Source organism: Salvia splendens, chromosome 8 (genome assembly GCF_004379255.2).
Source record: "Salvia splendens isolate huo1 chromosome 8, SspV2, whole genome shotgun sequence".
NCBI classification, from domain to species: Eukaryota; Viridiplantae; Streptophyta; class Magnoliopsida; order Lamiales; family Lamiaceae; genus Salvia; species Salvia splendens.
The window spans coordinates 4,964,932-4,981,994 of record NC_056039.1 but is presented as its reverse complement, the minus strand read 5'-3'; the positions used below and the strand labels follow the sequence as shown (position 1 = coordinate 4,981,994).

At 37.7% G+C, this 17,063-nt stretch overlaps 2 protein-coding genes and 1 pseudogene across 2 annotated transcripts; 1 reads left to right on the top strand and 2 right to left on the bottom strand.

The window, feature by feature from the left end:
• The first annotated feature begins 574 nt into the window (after window positions 1–574).
• On the top strand, window positions 575–2,938 carry LOC121744226 (elongation factor 1-alpha). Its single transcript, XM_042137705.1, has 3 exons — window positions 575–721; window positions 1,282–1,763; window positions 1,843–2,938. Exons 2-3 carry the CDS (start codon window positions 1,302–1,304, stop codon window positions 2,728–2,730), a joined length of 1,350 nt encoding a protein of 449 aa, XP_041993639.1. The 5' UTR covers window positions 575–721; window positions 1,282–1,301; the 3' UTR covers window positions 2,731–2,938.
• Window positions 2,939–4,298: 1,360 nt separating this feature from the next.
• Window positions 4,299–7,079, bottom strand: LOC121744225. Its single transcript, XM_042137704.1, has 6 exons — window positions 6,469–7,079; window positions 6,077–6,268; window positions 5,742–5,981; window positions 5,317–5,534; window positions 4,957–5,211; window positions 4,299–4,784 (listed from the first exon to the last, which is right to left on the bottom strand). The coding sequence occupies exons 1-6, from the start codon at window positions 6,812–6,814 to the stop codon at window positions 4,491–4,493; spliced, it is 1,545 nt and encodes a 514-aa protein (XP_041993638.1). The 5' UTR covers window positions 6,815–7,079; the 3' UTR covers window positions 4,299–4,490.
• Window positions 7,080–8,116: 1,037 nt separating this feature from the next.
• Window positions 8,117–9,710, bottom strand: LOC121744705 (annotated as a pseudogene).
• Window positions 9,711–17,063: the final 7,353 nt, after the last annotated feature.

Below are 17,063 nucleotides of genomic sequence, written 5' to 3'. Positions count from 1 at the left end.
TACTTTTTTTGTCCCAAGCATATTGTCTTGGTCCAAAATAACCTTTTTATTGTTAAAGTTAGTAGTCAAAATGTTTGACCAAAATTTAAGTTTGTAGTAGAGAGCTATGAAAAATTATGTTTTAGGAAATAAGAGTTTTAGGATTAATTAACTATAAATGAGTAGTTTAAAAAATCAACGAATTTTTCATGTAAAAATTCAATTTTTATACAAATTAAATTTAAATTTAAAACATTAAATTTACTCCACTTAGATTCATTTAATACTCTAAACATTATTTTCTTAGATTCTGTGACGAAAAGTTGTCTTGGCATTGAGGGAACGAAAGGAGTATTAAATTAATAAGATTATAATTAAATTATTAAATTGGTCAAACACTTTTACGGTTAATTTTAATAAGAAATAGTTATTTTGAACTAAAACAATATGTTTGAGATTTAAAAATATTAAAATAATATATTCGGGACTAAAAGGTTAGAAAGTAAATGCATGAGACCAAAACATTTTTTAGGGCAAAAGTGATAAAGATTGAGAAAAAAAAGATGAGCAAATATATGCTCATCAAAATCCGACGGTCAGCAAAAACCCTAACCTCCAACTAGATGAGCAAATAAGTATATACGCATTTGGTAGAGCTCTTTCACTGACTACTCTCATTGCAAAACTCTCTCACTGCAATCGGCGGCGAGAGAGCTACCGCATCAGCTACTAGCATCCTTAGGTATATCTATCGCTTTGTCTAACTGCTATTTCCTTGATTATCTTTCTCTACCACTCTCTCTCTGTTTTTAGCTGATATACTCGTATGCTTTCTAGATTATGCTGTATCAGTGTATTGTTTATTCACTCAAGCTATCGTCTGTCTGTATTTTTTTGGTCATTTTTTTATGGATTTGTCAGATGTAGGTGGATCTGCTTCTTCTTTGTTAAATATATAAGCTCAATTCCGACCTCATGTCAAATTGGAAGTAATATTCAACGAGTTTGCATTTGTAGGATATATTGTGGCCGAATACTACTTTATATCGTGGATCCGATCACCTATGTGCTTTGAATTGTCTTAGAGATTAATGCATAATTCATGATCAAACTTGATGTGTATGAATCATATGACTAATTTGCCGATTGTTCTTGGTGTAATATGCCTTTGTAAAATTAGCACCCGTTGACGATTTTGATAAATTTCGGAGGAAAATTTTAATGTTCTTAAAGACTAATCTGTTTACAGTAACTCTATACCGGGATCATTCCTTCTTACTACTTCATCTTTTGCTATGGCAGTGTATTGTTGAGAATTTGGGATGGGTAAAGAGAAGGTTCACATTAACATTGTGGTTATCGGCCATGTCGACTCTGGAAAGTCAACCACCACTGGCCACTTGATCTACAAGCTTGGTGGCATTGACAAGCGTGTGATTGAGAGGTTTGAGAAGGAGGCTGCTGAGATGAACAAGAGGTCGTTCAAGTATGCCTGGGTGCTTGACAAACTCAAGGCTGAGCGGGAGCGTGGTATCACAATTGATATCGCCTTGTGGAAGTTTGAGACCACCAAGTACTACTGCACTGTCATTGATGCACCCGGTCATCGTGACTTCATCAAGAACATGATCACCGGTACCTCACAGGCCGATTGTGCTGTCCTGATCATTGACTCCACCACTGGTGGTTTTGAAGCCGGTATCTCCAAGGATGGTCAGACTCGTGAGCATGCTTTGCTCGCTTTCACTCTTGGTGTCAAGCAAATGATCTGTTGCTGCAACAAGGTTTGCTAACTAGTGATATTAACATCTCTCATTTGGTATTGTAATGTGTAAGATACTTATATCTTCTTCTTGTGTGCAGATGGATGCCACCACACCGAAATACTCTAAGGCCAGATTTGATGAAATTGTTAAGGAAGTCTCGTCCTACCTCAAGAAGGTTGGTTACAACCCTGACAAAATCCCATTCGTCCCCATCTCTGGTTTTGAGGGAGACAACATGATCGAGAGATCCACCAACCTTGATTGGTACAAAGGCCCGACCCTTCTTGAGGCCCTTGACCAGATCAACGAGCCCAAGAGACCCACAGACAAGCCCCTTCGTCTCCCACTTCAGGATGTGTACAAGATTGGTGGTATTGGTACTGTTCCCGTGGGTCGTGTGGAGACCGGTGTGCTCAAGCCCGGTATGGTTGTCACCTTCGGCCCCTCTGGTCTGACCACTGAAGTCAAGTCTGTCGAGATGCATCATGAGTCAATGCCAGAAGCTGTCCCCGGGGACAATGTCGGCTTCAACGTAAAGAACGTTGCTGTGAAGGATCTGAAGCGTGGTTTTGTGGCCTCCAACTCGAAGGACGACCCTGCTAAGGAAGCTGCGAACTTCACGTCTCAAGTTATCATCATGAACCACCCCGGCCAGATTGGTAATGGCTACGCACCGGTGCTGGACTGCCACACCTCCCACATTGCTGTGAAGTTTGCTGAGCTCGTCACCAAGATTGACAGACGGTCGGGCAAGGAGATTGAGAAGGAGCCCAAGTTCTTGAAGAACGGTGACGCCGGATTTGTGAAGATGCTTCCGACCAAGCCCATGGTGGTGGAGACGTTCTCCGAGTACCCGCCTCTCGGCCGTTTTGCGGTTCGTGATATGCGGCAGACTGTAGCTGTTGGCGTTATCAAGAGTGTGGAGAAGAAAGACCCGTCCGGGGCTAAGGTGACCAAGGCTGCTGCCAAGAAGGGCGCCAAATGAAGCCTCAGTTGTTAAAGATGTTCAAATACACCTAGGTTCACAGTTTTGTTTTTGTGAATCGGTTTTGTGGATATAATTTGCTTTGGCGAAAGCATTTTGGATTCTGGCTGGACTAGTTTTGCATTTTATGCATTACCAATTTACAATTGATACCAGCATTTCTCGAGAGAAATATGAATAATTTTGCAGCTTGTATAGCTGCTTCCAATGTGTGCATCATCTGACCTGTCTTCTGATGCTGATTTATTTCTATTTTCACCTTCTAAAATGGGACTTAGTTTGATTCTATACATTGTTATAATTGCCTCAATCGGTAAAACATGTATAAATCCTGTTACTCGATGTTTTAAATTTAATTAAAAGCAGTGTAACACTTATGTGATGCACAGATATTTAATTTATACTCTATTAATTAACACTGGTTTGATGCACAGATTTGATTTTATTTTATTTATATTAATTCACATTTATAAAAATAAAACAATATCCTCGTCACACAACTCAAATACAGTAACTAATTGACGATATAACAATTTAATAGTATATGTATTTGATACACTAAATAAAACTACATATAAAAATTATATAATCATAATCATAATCATAATCATAATCATAATCAATATACAATAAAAATATTAGCAGATTAAGTATTTCGTCCGTTCCTATGTAGTAGATGCATTTTTTTGGTACACTCGTTTTAAGAAAATGATACTAACAAATAGAAAAGACTTCTCTACATTATTCTCTTTCTCTTCATTTTAACTATTTTTTTTTCAAAATGAATAAAAAAATGACCCAACTACACAGCAAGTACAAATTTTACTTCAATTTAAAATACTCAACAAAACATAGTAAATCTATTATAATTATAAATCTTTATTAGCATAATGAGTTCATAAATAAAACAATTTTTCTATAATTATAAATCCTTATCAATATAATTATCATGATTACACTTACACCATTATATGTTTATTTTAATAAATTTTATAATCAAGATGTCGTATTTTATTTCTTTTTATACTAAAATAACATGAGTAATCCAACGCCGTCTCCGTCAGAATTGCTAAAAAAAATCACCAACGGCAAATAAGAACAGAAATACAGTAGTACAAAACTTTGCACCACCACTCATCTTCTCTTCTGATTTCTACATATCATTATTATACAGAATCAATTTCAACGGAAAACAATAAAAGAATTATCTACAAAGACGAGTATTCAATTTATTTTCCAACTGGTCTCCTAATTCTTGTTGTTAATAAGAATTGAATTCCTCTAGTTTTAGGTGCACTTAAGTTGAAATTCGAATAGTAGCCTATTAGAACATGAATCAAATTTGTACGGCTATATTTATATACAAACTTAATACTAATTTTTTAGACAGTATGATTAATATGAATTTAATTGGTCATGTACCAGAAATCAGATTGGAATATGATACTTGCCCTAATTAAAAAAACACTTAATTTTTGGTAAAAAAAATTGACTAATATACCTTATAGAAGTAAATTATTAGGTTGAAATAAAGCTGCAAATCAAATTCAAGAATAGAACAAAGAAAAGGCTTAAAAATTAAATATGTAGACTAATCACACTGTGAAAAAACATCCGTCGTATATAAGACCTTTTTAATGTAACACTATCCAAAAATATGTCATTTCAATTAATTAATCTGCTTTTCAATATATACTCTATCCTGTAAAAAAAGCTTTCTTTCTCTCTATTAAGAATCATAATCTTAGTTTTACCTGAGTTTATTTATCATCTTCTTCTGCAAATGCAGGCAGATTCTCTTCGTTTGCTGCTGCGCTGCTGCAGATCGCTTCGCCATTTTCTTTCACTTCTTCAACTGGACCTCGACTATCATTCACAATCAGAGGGCCTTGAGCATGTCCAAAAACCGTAGTGAAGATCTGCCGATGGCACTCATCACACATGTAGAAGTAGCTGAAATGGCCCTCGTAGGGGAGCTTGTGCAGGATGGCATCAGGCAGATCCCGTTGCACAAAGTCGCTCATTGATGGAGGCACGATTGTATCTTCGTCTCCCTGTTCCATATGAAGGGCATTTACTTTGGTTGCTAGTTTAGAAGAAGATAGGCTAATCCAATACAAAGAAAAAAAAAGGGGATGCATGTAAGCGGGAGTGATCGCGTTTTAAGATAAAACGCCTATGAGTTTTGCACACAAGATTTCATCAAGAACAAGAAATGTGACTTACGTGCCATATGTGTATCGGGCCAAAAAAGCCGCTCAATCTCTTCTCTGCAGGATTGAATAGTGACTTGATCCAATCAAGGACACCTCCACCCTTATATTTGTTGCGCCCGTTGAGGTCACCTATGCTGAAACCCCAATTTGAAACCTGCAAGATAGCTTCCTCAACGAATGGCCTTACATTCCCTTGCCTAACGGACTCCTCAATGTTTCTGTGCCAGACGTCTCGGAAGGTTCTGTCTTCAACCACAGCTCTATCCTAGACAATTGTAGCTTATGATGAGAAACAAGTTCTTCGTAGTTTTAGAATAAACTGCTATAAGATTGAATACAAAAGGATAGTTTTGAGTTAAAAGGCCCTCACCCTTTTCCCTAATGAGACTGATAGCAATGTGTCCAATTCACCGTGGTTTCCAGAAAGGAAACTTCTTCGATAGAAATATGGAAGCAATCTAGGAAATTTTCGGGCTAAAGTGTACATCAGCCTTCTCTTTAATGTCCATTTCCCCCAAATTCTCCGAATCTCTGCTTTGCTTAGTCTTGGATCGTATGGGTTAACCATTGGAGCAAGTATTATAGCACCTGGAGTTCGTAAAAGAAGAATCACGACACAAATACAGAATCCTTTACAACTTAACACTTATGTTTTGCAAGAAGTAATGTATGTTTTGTCAAATTTACGTTGATACAATCCCCTAACCTGACCTTAGATGCACATTGTTATATCATCGTCCTCACCAAGCAAAGAATTCTAATATTATTTTACAAAATACGAGTTTCAGCGCTTACCTGCAATGCGATCAGGAATGTAATTAAGAGCAGCCCAAGCATGCTTGCTTCCATCAGAATATCCCAAAACCCACAGCTTCTCGGTAACATTGACAGCATACGCTAAGTGTAGTATATCCATAGCTGATGACTCAAGGTTCCTCTTAGGATCAGGATCACTTTCCCCAAATCCCGGTAGATCATAAGTCACGAGACGGATGCCAAACTCTTCAAGTAAGGCACCCTTGACCCTAGGAACTCCTACTTGCCAACAAACACCACAAGTCACAACCTTTAGCAACCACACAGTTTCATCAGTTCATAATTCAATATATCAAATGACGAATATGCAAAACCTGCTAGTCGGGACGAAAGAAACGAATGGGGTACAATCATTGAATGTCGAGCTCTATCAGCCGGGACTCCCTGCTCTTGATAGGCCAAGCGCCTCCCATCCGGAAGCAGTATGATGGAAGCACTAGAAGGGTGCACCTTCATCTTGTTAACCAATGGAATTCGACTAGTTCCACACATGTTAAAAGTTAAAACTGTACAAATTCCTTCACTCTGTTAGTAAAGATCCTCCAACAAACACATACACATAGAGATAAAGACTATTCCATCATCGTACTGAATTAAATGCTCCATCTAATCAAACAGGCAAGCATAGATTCAATTTTGATGAGCCAATTCTTGAAATCCACAATCGAAACTAAAATAAGAAACAATAAGCATAAAATCACCAAACCTGCAAGAGCAAGAACAGAGACGAAGGCAATGACGGTCCAAGCGTGAAGGGGATCGCGATCCTCAGGCAAATACTCATTCAAAAACCTCAATCTCTGAAACAATTTCTGACAAGGGCCCTTAAACTTCTTCATAATCAGAGAATCCTCTCTCAGCACCGTCTGCTTCACCACATCCCTCACCCCCTTCCCAAACTCCACGCTCATCTCCGCCGCCCCCTTCGCAAACTCCGCCGCCTGAAACCTCCAATCCCCAGCCACGGAGGGGGAAGAAGAGGAGGCGCTGTACCTGATCCCGCTAGCTCCCTCATCGAGAAGATCTTCGAAGTCGTTGTTGACTTCTGACATCAGCAGAATTTCTAGTACTATAAAATTTCCCCCAAAAAGATCCCTTCAACAATCCCGACCCATTTCCAGAGCTCGAAAACCCAGATTCCAGAAGGGCACAAGGTTCAATCTTTTATCAGATTTAAGTCTTATAATCGCATCGAATCAATCGCAGTCGGAAAATGACAATCGAAGTAGACAAGGAGCTGGTGTCGCTGTACTCGGTTAATGTGGGGTGTTTTGGCAGCTTACAGAGAGTGTTATGAATCAATAATGATGAATTAAAAAAATCATTAATTTGATGCTAATAACCTGAGCTTGAGTTGTGGGTGTGCTATTAATGGACGGCGTGGGGCGGAGGGGCCCGAATGCAAAATTTTCAAAATGCAGGGGTCGCGGCGTTAGGTGAGACGTGGTGCTGAATTCCGCCATGTCAGAAGGCGTGGCGTCCATGTGGGGCCCGCTGCGCCGACGATGGTGGTTGCGTAGTGGCGGGGCCCGCGGAGAGGTGGCACTGTAACGGCCGTTTAACCGCCCTTTTCCGTTAATTTTGTTTTATTAATTAGAGAACTAGTTTAGGGACAAAAGGTGATTCGCTCACCCCAGGCGCCCCCATAACCCGGCCCGACATCGCTATGGAGGGGTTCAAACACGGTACCTCAGCGGCCCATTAGGTGGGAGGAACTTACACTGGTAACCAGCACACAAGGAGCCACCACAGTGGTGAAACTCCCACACTGCGGCTGCCAGCATTCGATCCTGTCTGCTTAGGGACAATCTACCACCCAGGAACCAACTGAGTTAAGCCCGTGCGGGCTTTTTAATTAGAGAACTAGTAATTATAATAGTTGTTCTTCATTCTCACTTTGTTTTATTTTCTTATTTTAATTAAGTAATGCGTCGAAATTTGAATTTTTTGAATTATTGAAGAGGACATTGTCTTGGTACTCTGATTTTGAAACATTGGCAATTCATGCCCCTTTCCAGTCTATTTCGAAACAGTTGGCAATTGAGGCCCCTTTCCAGTCTATTTAATTTTAGGAAAATTATTTTAAGACATAATGGCAATGCGGTTAAAATAGTAATCTTATATTATAGGGATAACTGCCTATCATCAAATTTGCCCAAATTCAATTTTTTCCCACGACCTATAAAATCGGCGTATAAAGTCACCACTTTGTCGAGTTGCTGGTATCTCCCAAATTGACCCGATCCTGTGTTTTCGGGTAAGTAAGTGGCCTATGTGACAGGCTTGAAAGTTGACATGGATTCATCGGAAAAATTTCTTTCTGTACTTTCTCCAAAACCCGAGCTTCGAACACTTCATCCGATTTGGGAGATACTAGCTAATTTTCGTCCGATTTCCTTAAATTGATCGGTGTTATCGGTTGACGGCGACCCCACCGCCGTCAACCGGAATCTCAGAGGCCCCCCCGGCCTCAGCGCCAACGCCTGGAGCAGCGGCGACCACTGCATCCCCTACTTCATACTGAAATCAACAGCGTGGACTAAATCTCTAACGGCGAAGGATTCCAAAATCGCTTGATTCGCAGTGAAATGCGCGAATTTCATATAGGGGCGCGTCTGGTAGAAATGCATATGGAGCAGATTGGTGAAGGCGGAGTCCGAATTCGCCGGATACAATCTGTAAATTCGCCTCGCCAAAGCTTCAGCGAAATAGGTCGCGACCTTCCGCATCGCACCGGCTTGCGACACCGTTAGAAAACCGATGTTCTTCACCAGCGCTTCCGCCAATTTGAAAGCCTCCTTCTGCACAGCCTCCGCGCACTCCATCAGCGAGTGAACAAGCCTGATTCCGTTTTCATGCAAGTCAACCATCACAATCGACTCGCTCGACTCAGTCTCCTGCGGCGAAAGCTTCAATTTCTTGGCCGGAGATGGGGGTTTCGCCCTAGGGTTAGGGTAGACCGATTTTCCCGGTATGGCAGTGAGATCTGACCCGAAATCAGAGTCCACAACCATTCTATTAACGGCGGAATCGAAATCCAGAGTAGGATTGAGGCTGGAAATCATGGATTCGAGCCAGGAGGAGAGATCGGAGGGGTTGTAGTGAGTGGTGTCGGAGGCGAGCTGAGAGAGGCCGTCGTTTTCAACGCTGCACATGACCTGCTCCAGGTGCTTGATCTTTTGCGCGACGTCGGCCATGTCGGGGGGCTTGACGCTGTAGCCGAGGACGGCGAAGAGCTCGTCGTCGGCGTCACAGAGCCACATCAGGGGCTTGAAGGAGGAGCTGCAGCTGGCGCTGCCGGAGAAGTCACTAATTTTTTTTATTGCACAGTCAATAATTGTTGACCATGTCAGCCGCCACGTCAATTAAAAACGACACGTCAACTCTCTCTTTCGCCGGAAAAAACATCATGGGAAATCGGCGACTAAATGCAAAGTTGGTGACTTTATACGCCAATTTTATAGGTCGTGGGAAAAACCGGAATTTGAGCAAAGTTGGTGACTTTTAAGGCAGTTATCCCTATATTATACTCCCTCCGTCCCGCACTACTCGCACTTATTTCCTTTTTGGGCGTCCCAAGTTACTTGCACTCTTTCCATTTTTAGTAAAAATTTTCACATACAACCGTAATTTTTGACTTTCCTATACACTTATTCCTTAATCTCCGTGCCGAAAAGGAAAGGGGCGAGTAGCCCGGGACGGGGGAGTATTATATTATATTTTTTTATTAAATTTATATTTTATATTTGTACATTTTTGCCCCTGCATCTGAAAAATCGACTGTCTGTATTAAATTTTGATCTTAAATAAGAATGGCTTAATTTATGCATATATATATATATATATATATATATATATATATATATATAGATGGAAGATATGAGTTAAGGGTCCCCTTATATGCACAACACCTCCTTAGTGTAGAACTAGAGACCAAATATTAGCCATTGGATCTAATTTTTGATGGATGAGATGAGATATTGTACAGATAATTTCCGTCATTCATCCTATGAGCAATCTACTTCATACCAGGGACTATTTAGTCATAATACATTATTATAAGTTATTTTCATTTTTCGGGTGAAGTTATTTGATTATAAGATGAAGTAATGTAAATATAAGATGGAGAAATTATATCATAAGATGAAGTTATTTATTTTGGACTGTTCAAATTTTGGCTCATTTTAACCGAAATGTTTTCATTTCTCGTGTGAAGTTATTTCATTATAAGATGAAGTACAATGATTATAAGATGAAGTGATTGAACGACGGTAGTGTAGTAGCGGCGGTGGTGTCACACTACATCGGGGCCGAGTTGCAGGTGAAATTCAACCCGAGACTGACCTCGAGTCAGTGCCTGAACAACAACGATGTACCTCGAGTAGGGAGAGCCGAGGCACGTCGTTAGGAGTCGAGTTATGGCGGTTACCGACACCGAATGTCACGAATCAAGGGTGGCTATAAGTTGCTGAGAGGGGAGATTGATGAAGAAGATTTTTCGGATGGCTAGGGTTCGAAATTGGTGATGGGGATGAGAGTGAACGAGTTTGAGCAAGAGCAGACAGTCAGAGAGTGAGAGAGTGAGAGAGAGAGAGAGAGAGAGGTCAGACGTGAGTGAGAGGGGGAATGACGGGTGGCGTGCCGCCACTCGTCGGCGAAGGCAGAGGCACTGGAGAGAGATGCAGTGAGCGAGATGTAGAAGACGGAGGAGGGAGGTTTTAACCGAAATGTTTCTATTTCTCGGGGTGAAGTTATTTCATTATAAGATGAAGTGATTGAACGAGGATAGTGTAGCAGCGGCAGCGGTGGCACACTACATTGGTTCCTATCCGACTGGAGTTTGTAACTCATCCTTATTGCTCCATGATGTCCGACATGGTTGGCCACAGAAGTTGGTGCACCTTCAGTTGCTGCTCATCGAGAAGCTTCAGTTGTGGGAGTTGGGTTGTTCCTATCACCCATTGAAGGAAAAGCAACTACATGTGTGGGGTGGTTAAATCCTCCATGGAAAACGATGGAATTCATAAGCAAAATTGGCTATATGGAATTCAGAATTAAAAGTATGTATCTTGGTAAAATACTACAAAAATTGTGATACAATCTTTGTATATCACGATTTCTTCAGTAGCAGATTATGTAGGTTAATAGTGAATCAAAAAAATAATTGTTGAAGTTTTATTCCGTATTGGTGTCGCGTGATTTAAGGAAACAACATAACTGCAGTAATTTGGTAGTTCCTAAAAGACCCTGCAGCCTATTAATTGAATTTAAAAAAAAATGATATTTGGTTGATTTTATACAACTGTTAGATTACAACAATGTGTGGATGAGATTTGGTCTCTGGTTCGGTCTTTAAAATTAGTTCGACATTGAATACAATCGTATGAGTTAAAATTCAAATATATACCTACAGAAGTTAGAAAATCAGAAAAGTGGGACCCACATTTTGTCCCACACCTTTATAACCTTTTCAAAATAATTCACTTAATATTTCAGTAACGTGTTCGAAAGATAAAAGGTAAAATATAAGAAAAATTTTATCACTTTCACCTATTTTTTGTTTAAATATAAAATATAATTTTTTAAAATATTAAAAATTAAAATGCTTTAATAATTTTATAAAAATACATCTCATCTGGTCACGTTCATTTTGTTCTATTAACTGAAATTAGTAGTATCATTTTTATTTATGGAAATTTGTTTATAATTTTTTTCTCTTTCTCTTTCATAAATTTATCCTTTAATTTTTGAAAAATTACATTGAATATCGATAAAAATAATAATATGATCACATGATTTTAACCCGTTTATTTATTATTTTAAAGCTATAAAGTTAATGCTTTCTCTTATTCTTTCTAAATATTAGTGTACTGAGCTCAATTCACCATAACACGCAAAAAATAAAAAATTTGATGTGTATGATATACTAAAATTAAATGAGTTTAACATATTCATTTAACAATTTTCACAATTTTAATTTTCATTCTTTATATTTCAAAATACTCATAATTTCAAAAAATAAAAATTTGATGTATTAGGAGTATATTTAATATTTTCCTTTTATATTTATAAAATATTAGAATTTTTAAATTTAACTTTAATTTTAATTTCTTTTTTCCCAAAATTTAATTTTTTAAGATTCAAGTTTTTGGAACGCTACGTCGAACATTGATAAAAAAAAATTACACAAAAACCTATATACATTAAACTACAAATCAAAATTATAATTTCTTGATTCTTAATTTTTAGAACGTTACCTCAGTGAAACAAATTAATCACATATTATTAACTCATCTATTTAATATTCCAAGTTATATAGTTCACATTTCTGTATTTTAAAATAAATTAATCTCTCTTCTCTCCTTATTAAAATATTCAACTATTTTTACTTACTCCACCTAACAACAACTCTTCCTAAATCTCGTGCTACTCAAGAATGTGGATATCTTGAGTGGACGGAATGAGTAGTTTAAAACTATGTAACTAATAGTAATTTTTATTTTTTGTAATAAAAATTTTAGATTAATAAACAAATTATATTTGATATATGATATAATACTAATTGAATCTAAAGCTTTAATTTTAAATATTTCATAATTTTAATTTAAATTATTTACTTTTCAAAATATATACTAATATCTAATAAATTAAAGATAAATGGCAAATTGAATTTTCATATATATACCAAAATATTAAATATATTAGTAATGAAGATAAAAAAAATATTAGCTATCTAATAAGGAGTGGAGTTGTTGTCGGATACATTGGAGCCTAAAATTGTGCAGTACATAAATATGGTATAATTGAGGTACACGATGGGATATGGTGTATTTAAAGGCCTAATAGGCAAAATATAAATTATAGTTATGGAAGAAAAACATAATGGTATTATGGCATAGAGACATTATGTCTCTAAATCACTACCCTTCATTTTAATACTCCCTGAAAAGTACTCCTACAAATTTTTGGCTGGGTATAGATTTTTATAAATAATTAATAAAAATAAAGAGATGAAAATAATAAATAGTAAAATAGTGTTAGTAAAAAAGAGGGTCTATATTATTGATATTGTAGTTGAATTTTCAATTTTAGATAATTTATACTATTCAAAGATGAATTATAAAGAAAATAGTTTATACTTTTCATAAATAAAAGAATTAATATATTATGTGATTTGAATACTTTTGAAGATTCTTGAAGTAATAGGAAAAATGGAGTCATTGTAGAATAACAATTGACAAGTTTCAACATCGTTACATAGAATTTAGGCCACAATTGTTTTAGTCACAATTTTCTAAAGATTCAAGTATATCTAGTAATTTTAATAAATGAGTGTGTCAATAATTACGGCAGTAACAGTTTCACAAAAAAATTTAATGATTCATGTACAGTGAACACTACCTATGGATCTTAATTTTTAAATGGTTTCAGACAAATTATTTTACTCGTATAATAATTGGCGAATTTGTTAGTTGTCGATCTCAAAAAAAAGGCTCAAATATTTCAAACACAACTTGGAAAGTGGGAGTGGGCATTGACTTATTCTGAGTAATAATCACGCAGTAGAAAATGTTCCAGAAAAGAACGAGTTGATTAAAAGGTGGATGTATAAGATTTTGTATTTTATCATACTCATGATGGTCCAGTTAGCTGTAGGAAAGATAACTCAGTGTCCCAAGTATGTTGGGAAGAGAAAATGTGGAGTCCCAACTGTTGGAACCGTGCTTGGTCAAATGATTTTTGAATAATAATAAATGTTACAAGACATTTAATTTTGTGAAATTAAATGCAATAACGTCGATCTACGTTCCGAGTAGATGACCGTAGTATATTCATTTTCTCAAATCCGATTCCCGCTGAGTGAGAAATAATATATTAAAGTTGGTCACAATAAAGCTATAAATGAGTTATGTGAAAAGACTAAGGGATTAATTAACTAGGTGTTAATTAATAAGATGAATTATCAATTATTGATTTTAAATGTGACAAATAATTAACAATTGGATATTCATAGGAGTAGTATATAAAAAACTGTTATGAGGTGTTTAAAATCGAGAATCATAAATGAAAATATTGGTCACAAAATATTTTTTATTAGTCACAAAAAATCACAATAAACACAAACTGAATCGGTCAGGCGTTCTTATACTGCATTTCCCAGAGAATTTAAGAAAAATACAAGCAAGAAAAACACAGAAGGGAGGATATATAGAGAGACGTCCACGAAATTGAAATTTAAACCTTTTATTTTGACATAACATTTATGAGCACTTAATATATACTGTACTGTTTTAGCATAAGGCATTCTAATAAAATTATTTGGACATTCCTCTCAACTTAAAATTAACTTACCATATTTTGAATTCATTTTTAAGTGTATGGTAAGATTGGGCCAAGTTATGGGTAAGCCCATTTAACTAAGTTTTGGACCTCGTGAATCAAACGGCAGACTCAAATTGAGAATTAATACAATTACGAAATTATATGTAATTAGTAATGCTTTTTGAAATTAACTACATAATTTGGGGGCACAGCTGTGAGTAGGATACTTAGAGAGTTTGATTCTGCACACGATTTACTTATATTGTTTAAAATTAACAAAAGAACTTTCTTCTTAGAAATTTCGTAATCGAAATTAGATAACAAACTTAATCAAAAGTATTTTGTAACTTATTTTCACACCTCATTTGCCATCCTCTGGTGTGGGACTAAAACCTAAACACCTCACCAGATTTAAAAAAGAAGCAGCTCCAACTTAAGCACAAAAATGCTTGAAGAATGAGTGGATATATAATAGGATAAAGGTGTGTGTAGGAAATATGTTTGATTATGCATTCTCACTGGGGAAGGTATGACAATCAATTAATTAATATACATGTAGAAAATTAGCACATACTGCATTAAGTTGCATCAAAATCATAACATTTAATTAGCCCCATTTTCACTCTATTAGTGTAAACATAGTTACATCTTGCATAAAATTGTAACATTGCAAATTCTTCAATTTCAAATTAATTTACCCTTTAAGTGCATCCTAAAAAAAATAACTTCACATTTAGGCTCTTCGGTTTCAAGTCGCTTCAAATTCAATTATATTTGCAACTTCATTTTCAATCACAAAGAATGGTATTACTGTAGTAAATTTTTTTTATTTAATCTTCCATAATCTCTTGCATATATAACAAAATGATTTATTCAAGAGTATTTGCAACACATCCACGTTCACAGATGCAATGGAGGCGTCGCGGCTGCAGATTATGGCCAAGGGCATGGTGCAGATTTGCATGAACGATGCAGCCGATGACAACAGATTAGGCTGAGGGCGTGGTGCGGGTATTGTATTTGTAAGGGTATGATTTGGAATTTGGATGACCAAAATGTTTAGGGTCGAATTGAATTTGAATTGTAATTCTAAAATTTGAAAAAATTGTATTATGATTCAATTCCAAGTCTATTACTATTTGATAAAAGGATATATTAACTGATAGCAAGTACTCCATGAAATTGAATTTGAAGAAATTATATAGTGTGTGTGCAGTGTGTGTTGTATGTGTAGTAAGATGCTCAATTTTATAATTATTTGGAATTCTAATTATTTATTTTTGATATAGAATTTAAATTGTGGAATCGAGAGGAATTGAAAATGTGGAATTGTAATTCAATTAGAGCATCTATAAGGGGGAGAGGTAAAGTCTTATAACTATTATGTTTGCACTATTTTCATAAAAAATATTATTCGAAAAAAATATTTGAGAATATATTATATCTTTTCTAGATATCTTTACCTCTCAAATGATTGGGAGAAGTAAAATATTAGTACTAGATAACTATCATATTTGTCTTTTTTCTTATGAAAAATCATTCTCTAAGAGAAATGTATTGTGCATTTATGTTTTGGAATGCATCTTGTATATTTTTTTATATTTCAGAAAATAATTTACCTTTTTTATATACTTTTTCTTTTGAAATTTGTTATTTTTGAAAGTGTATATTTTTATTTTTAAAAGGTAAATAGAGGATATGATCAATTTTGTTATTATTTTACTCGTTAGGAGATGCTTTTACAAATCTAAATCTTTTGTGATTAGATTTGAAATCGTAAGATTCAAATTCAAACGGAGTTAGAGCATCTCCAATAGCGGCGAGCGTACCGGCTAGCCGATTCTTGGCGCTCGCCGAACCATTGCAGCCGGTGAGAGCCAAATCGGCGAGAAAAACGACGAGCGCGCGCCGATTCTCGAGCGCTCGACGATCTCCTGGCCGCCATTGTAGGCTCCAGATCGGCGAGCGAGATTTTTTTTATTTAATTTTCGAAACACTATATATACGCGATCTGCACGTCATTTTCATTTGCACCACTAGTTTTAACGAGTTTTCTCATCTTAATTTCTGTACAGGATCAACAACGCGAAATGGAGCACAACAACTAGCCTACTCCAGGGACGAGCGGGTCTCAAACTCCGACGGTACCCGCTGGAGGTGGATGGGGTCCGATGCCCGGGCTGGTATCCGAGGGTGGTATGCCGGGATGGCAGAGGATGCCGGGGGGTCCGGCGATGCAGGGCGGGCGGCGGTTCCGGGCGAGCAGAGGGGACCGGGGATGCAACCCCCTGTGCCGATGATGCCGGGGTGGACACCCGGGATGCAGATGATGCCAGGGTACCCGGGGATGCAGGGGACGCTGGGGGGGGGGACATCGTCTATTGCCCCAGTCTTGATTTTGCTACTGCTGCTTCGCACACATCGACCCCAGCGGAGACTCAGTTCACTGGGTTTGAGACCTTCTCCTTAGAGGAGTTGGGACTAGATCTTGGGGATGCGGACACTCCCGTTCAAACGGGGGGAGTAGGGCGGGGTCGGGGCGCGCCCAAGAAGAAGAAGGAGAATAGGATGGTCGGCGAGTCATCGCAGCCAGTTGGTGACGACAACTTGGCACAGGGGAAGTGGACGGACGCGGAGAACGTCTAGCTGTCCAAGGCATGAGTGAGTGTTTGTGATGATCCCCTCGCCTCGAACAATCAGAGGATCGTCAACTTGTGGGCTAAGCAGCCTACAAGGCATTTTGCCCGGAGGGGAGGCCACGCAGCGGGGAGGAGTGCCGGAAGGGGTGAGACCGAATCCGGCAAGGGGTCTCCCGATTTTCGGGCTTGTACACCAACGCCCTCCGAATGCAGTCCAGTGGCCAAACTGACGAGGACTACAGGAGGATGGAGGAGAAAGAGTTCCCCGTGCCCGGGCTTTACAAGGAGTTCACCTATTGGAACTGCTACCTGGTGCTAATGGACTCTGAGAAGTTTCGGG

Excerpts from the sequence above, each read along its gene's own strand:
- LOC121744225 (XM_042137704.1), bottom strand. The coding sequence starts at position 6,814 with ATGTCAGAAGTCAACAACGACTTCGAAGATCTTCTCGATGAGGGAGCT. Across the intron at positions 5,982-6,076 it reads TCTTTCGTCCCGACTAGCAG|GAGTTCCTAGGGTCAAGGGT; the intron begins GTTTTGCATATT and ends GTTGGCAAGTAG. Across the intron at positions 4,785-4,956 it reads GCCCGATACACATATGGCAC|GGAGACGAAGATACAATCGT; the intron begins GTAAGTCACATT and ends CATATGGAACAG.
- LOC121744226 (XM_042137705.1), top strand. The coding sequence starts at position 1,302 with ATGGGTAAAGAGAAGGTTCACATTAACATTGTGGTTATCGGCCATGTC. Across the intron at positions 1,764-1,842 it reads TGATCTGTTGCTGCAACAAG|ATGGATGCCACCACACCGAA; the intron begins GTTTGCTAACTA and ends TCTTGTGTGCAG.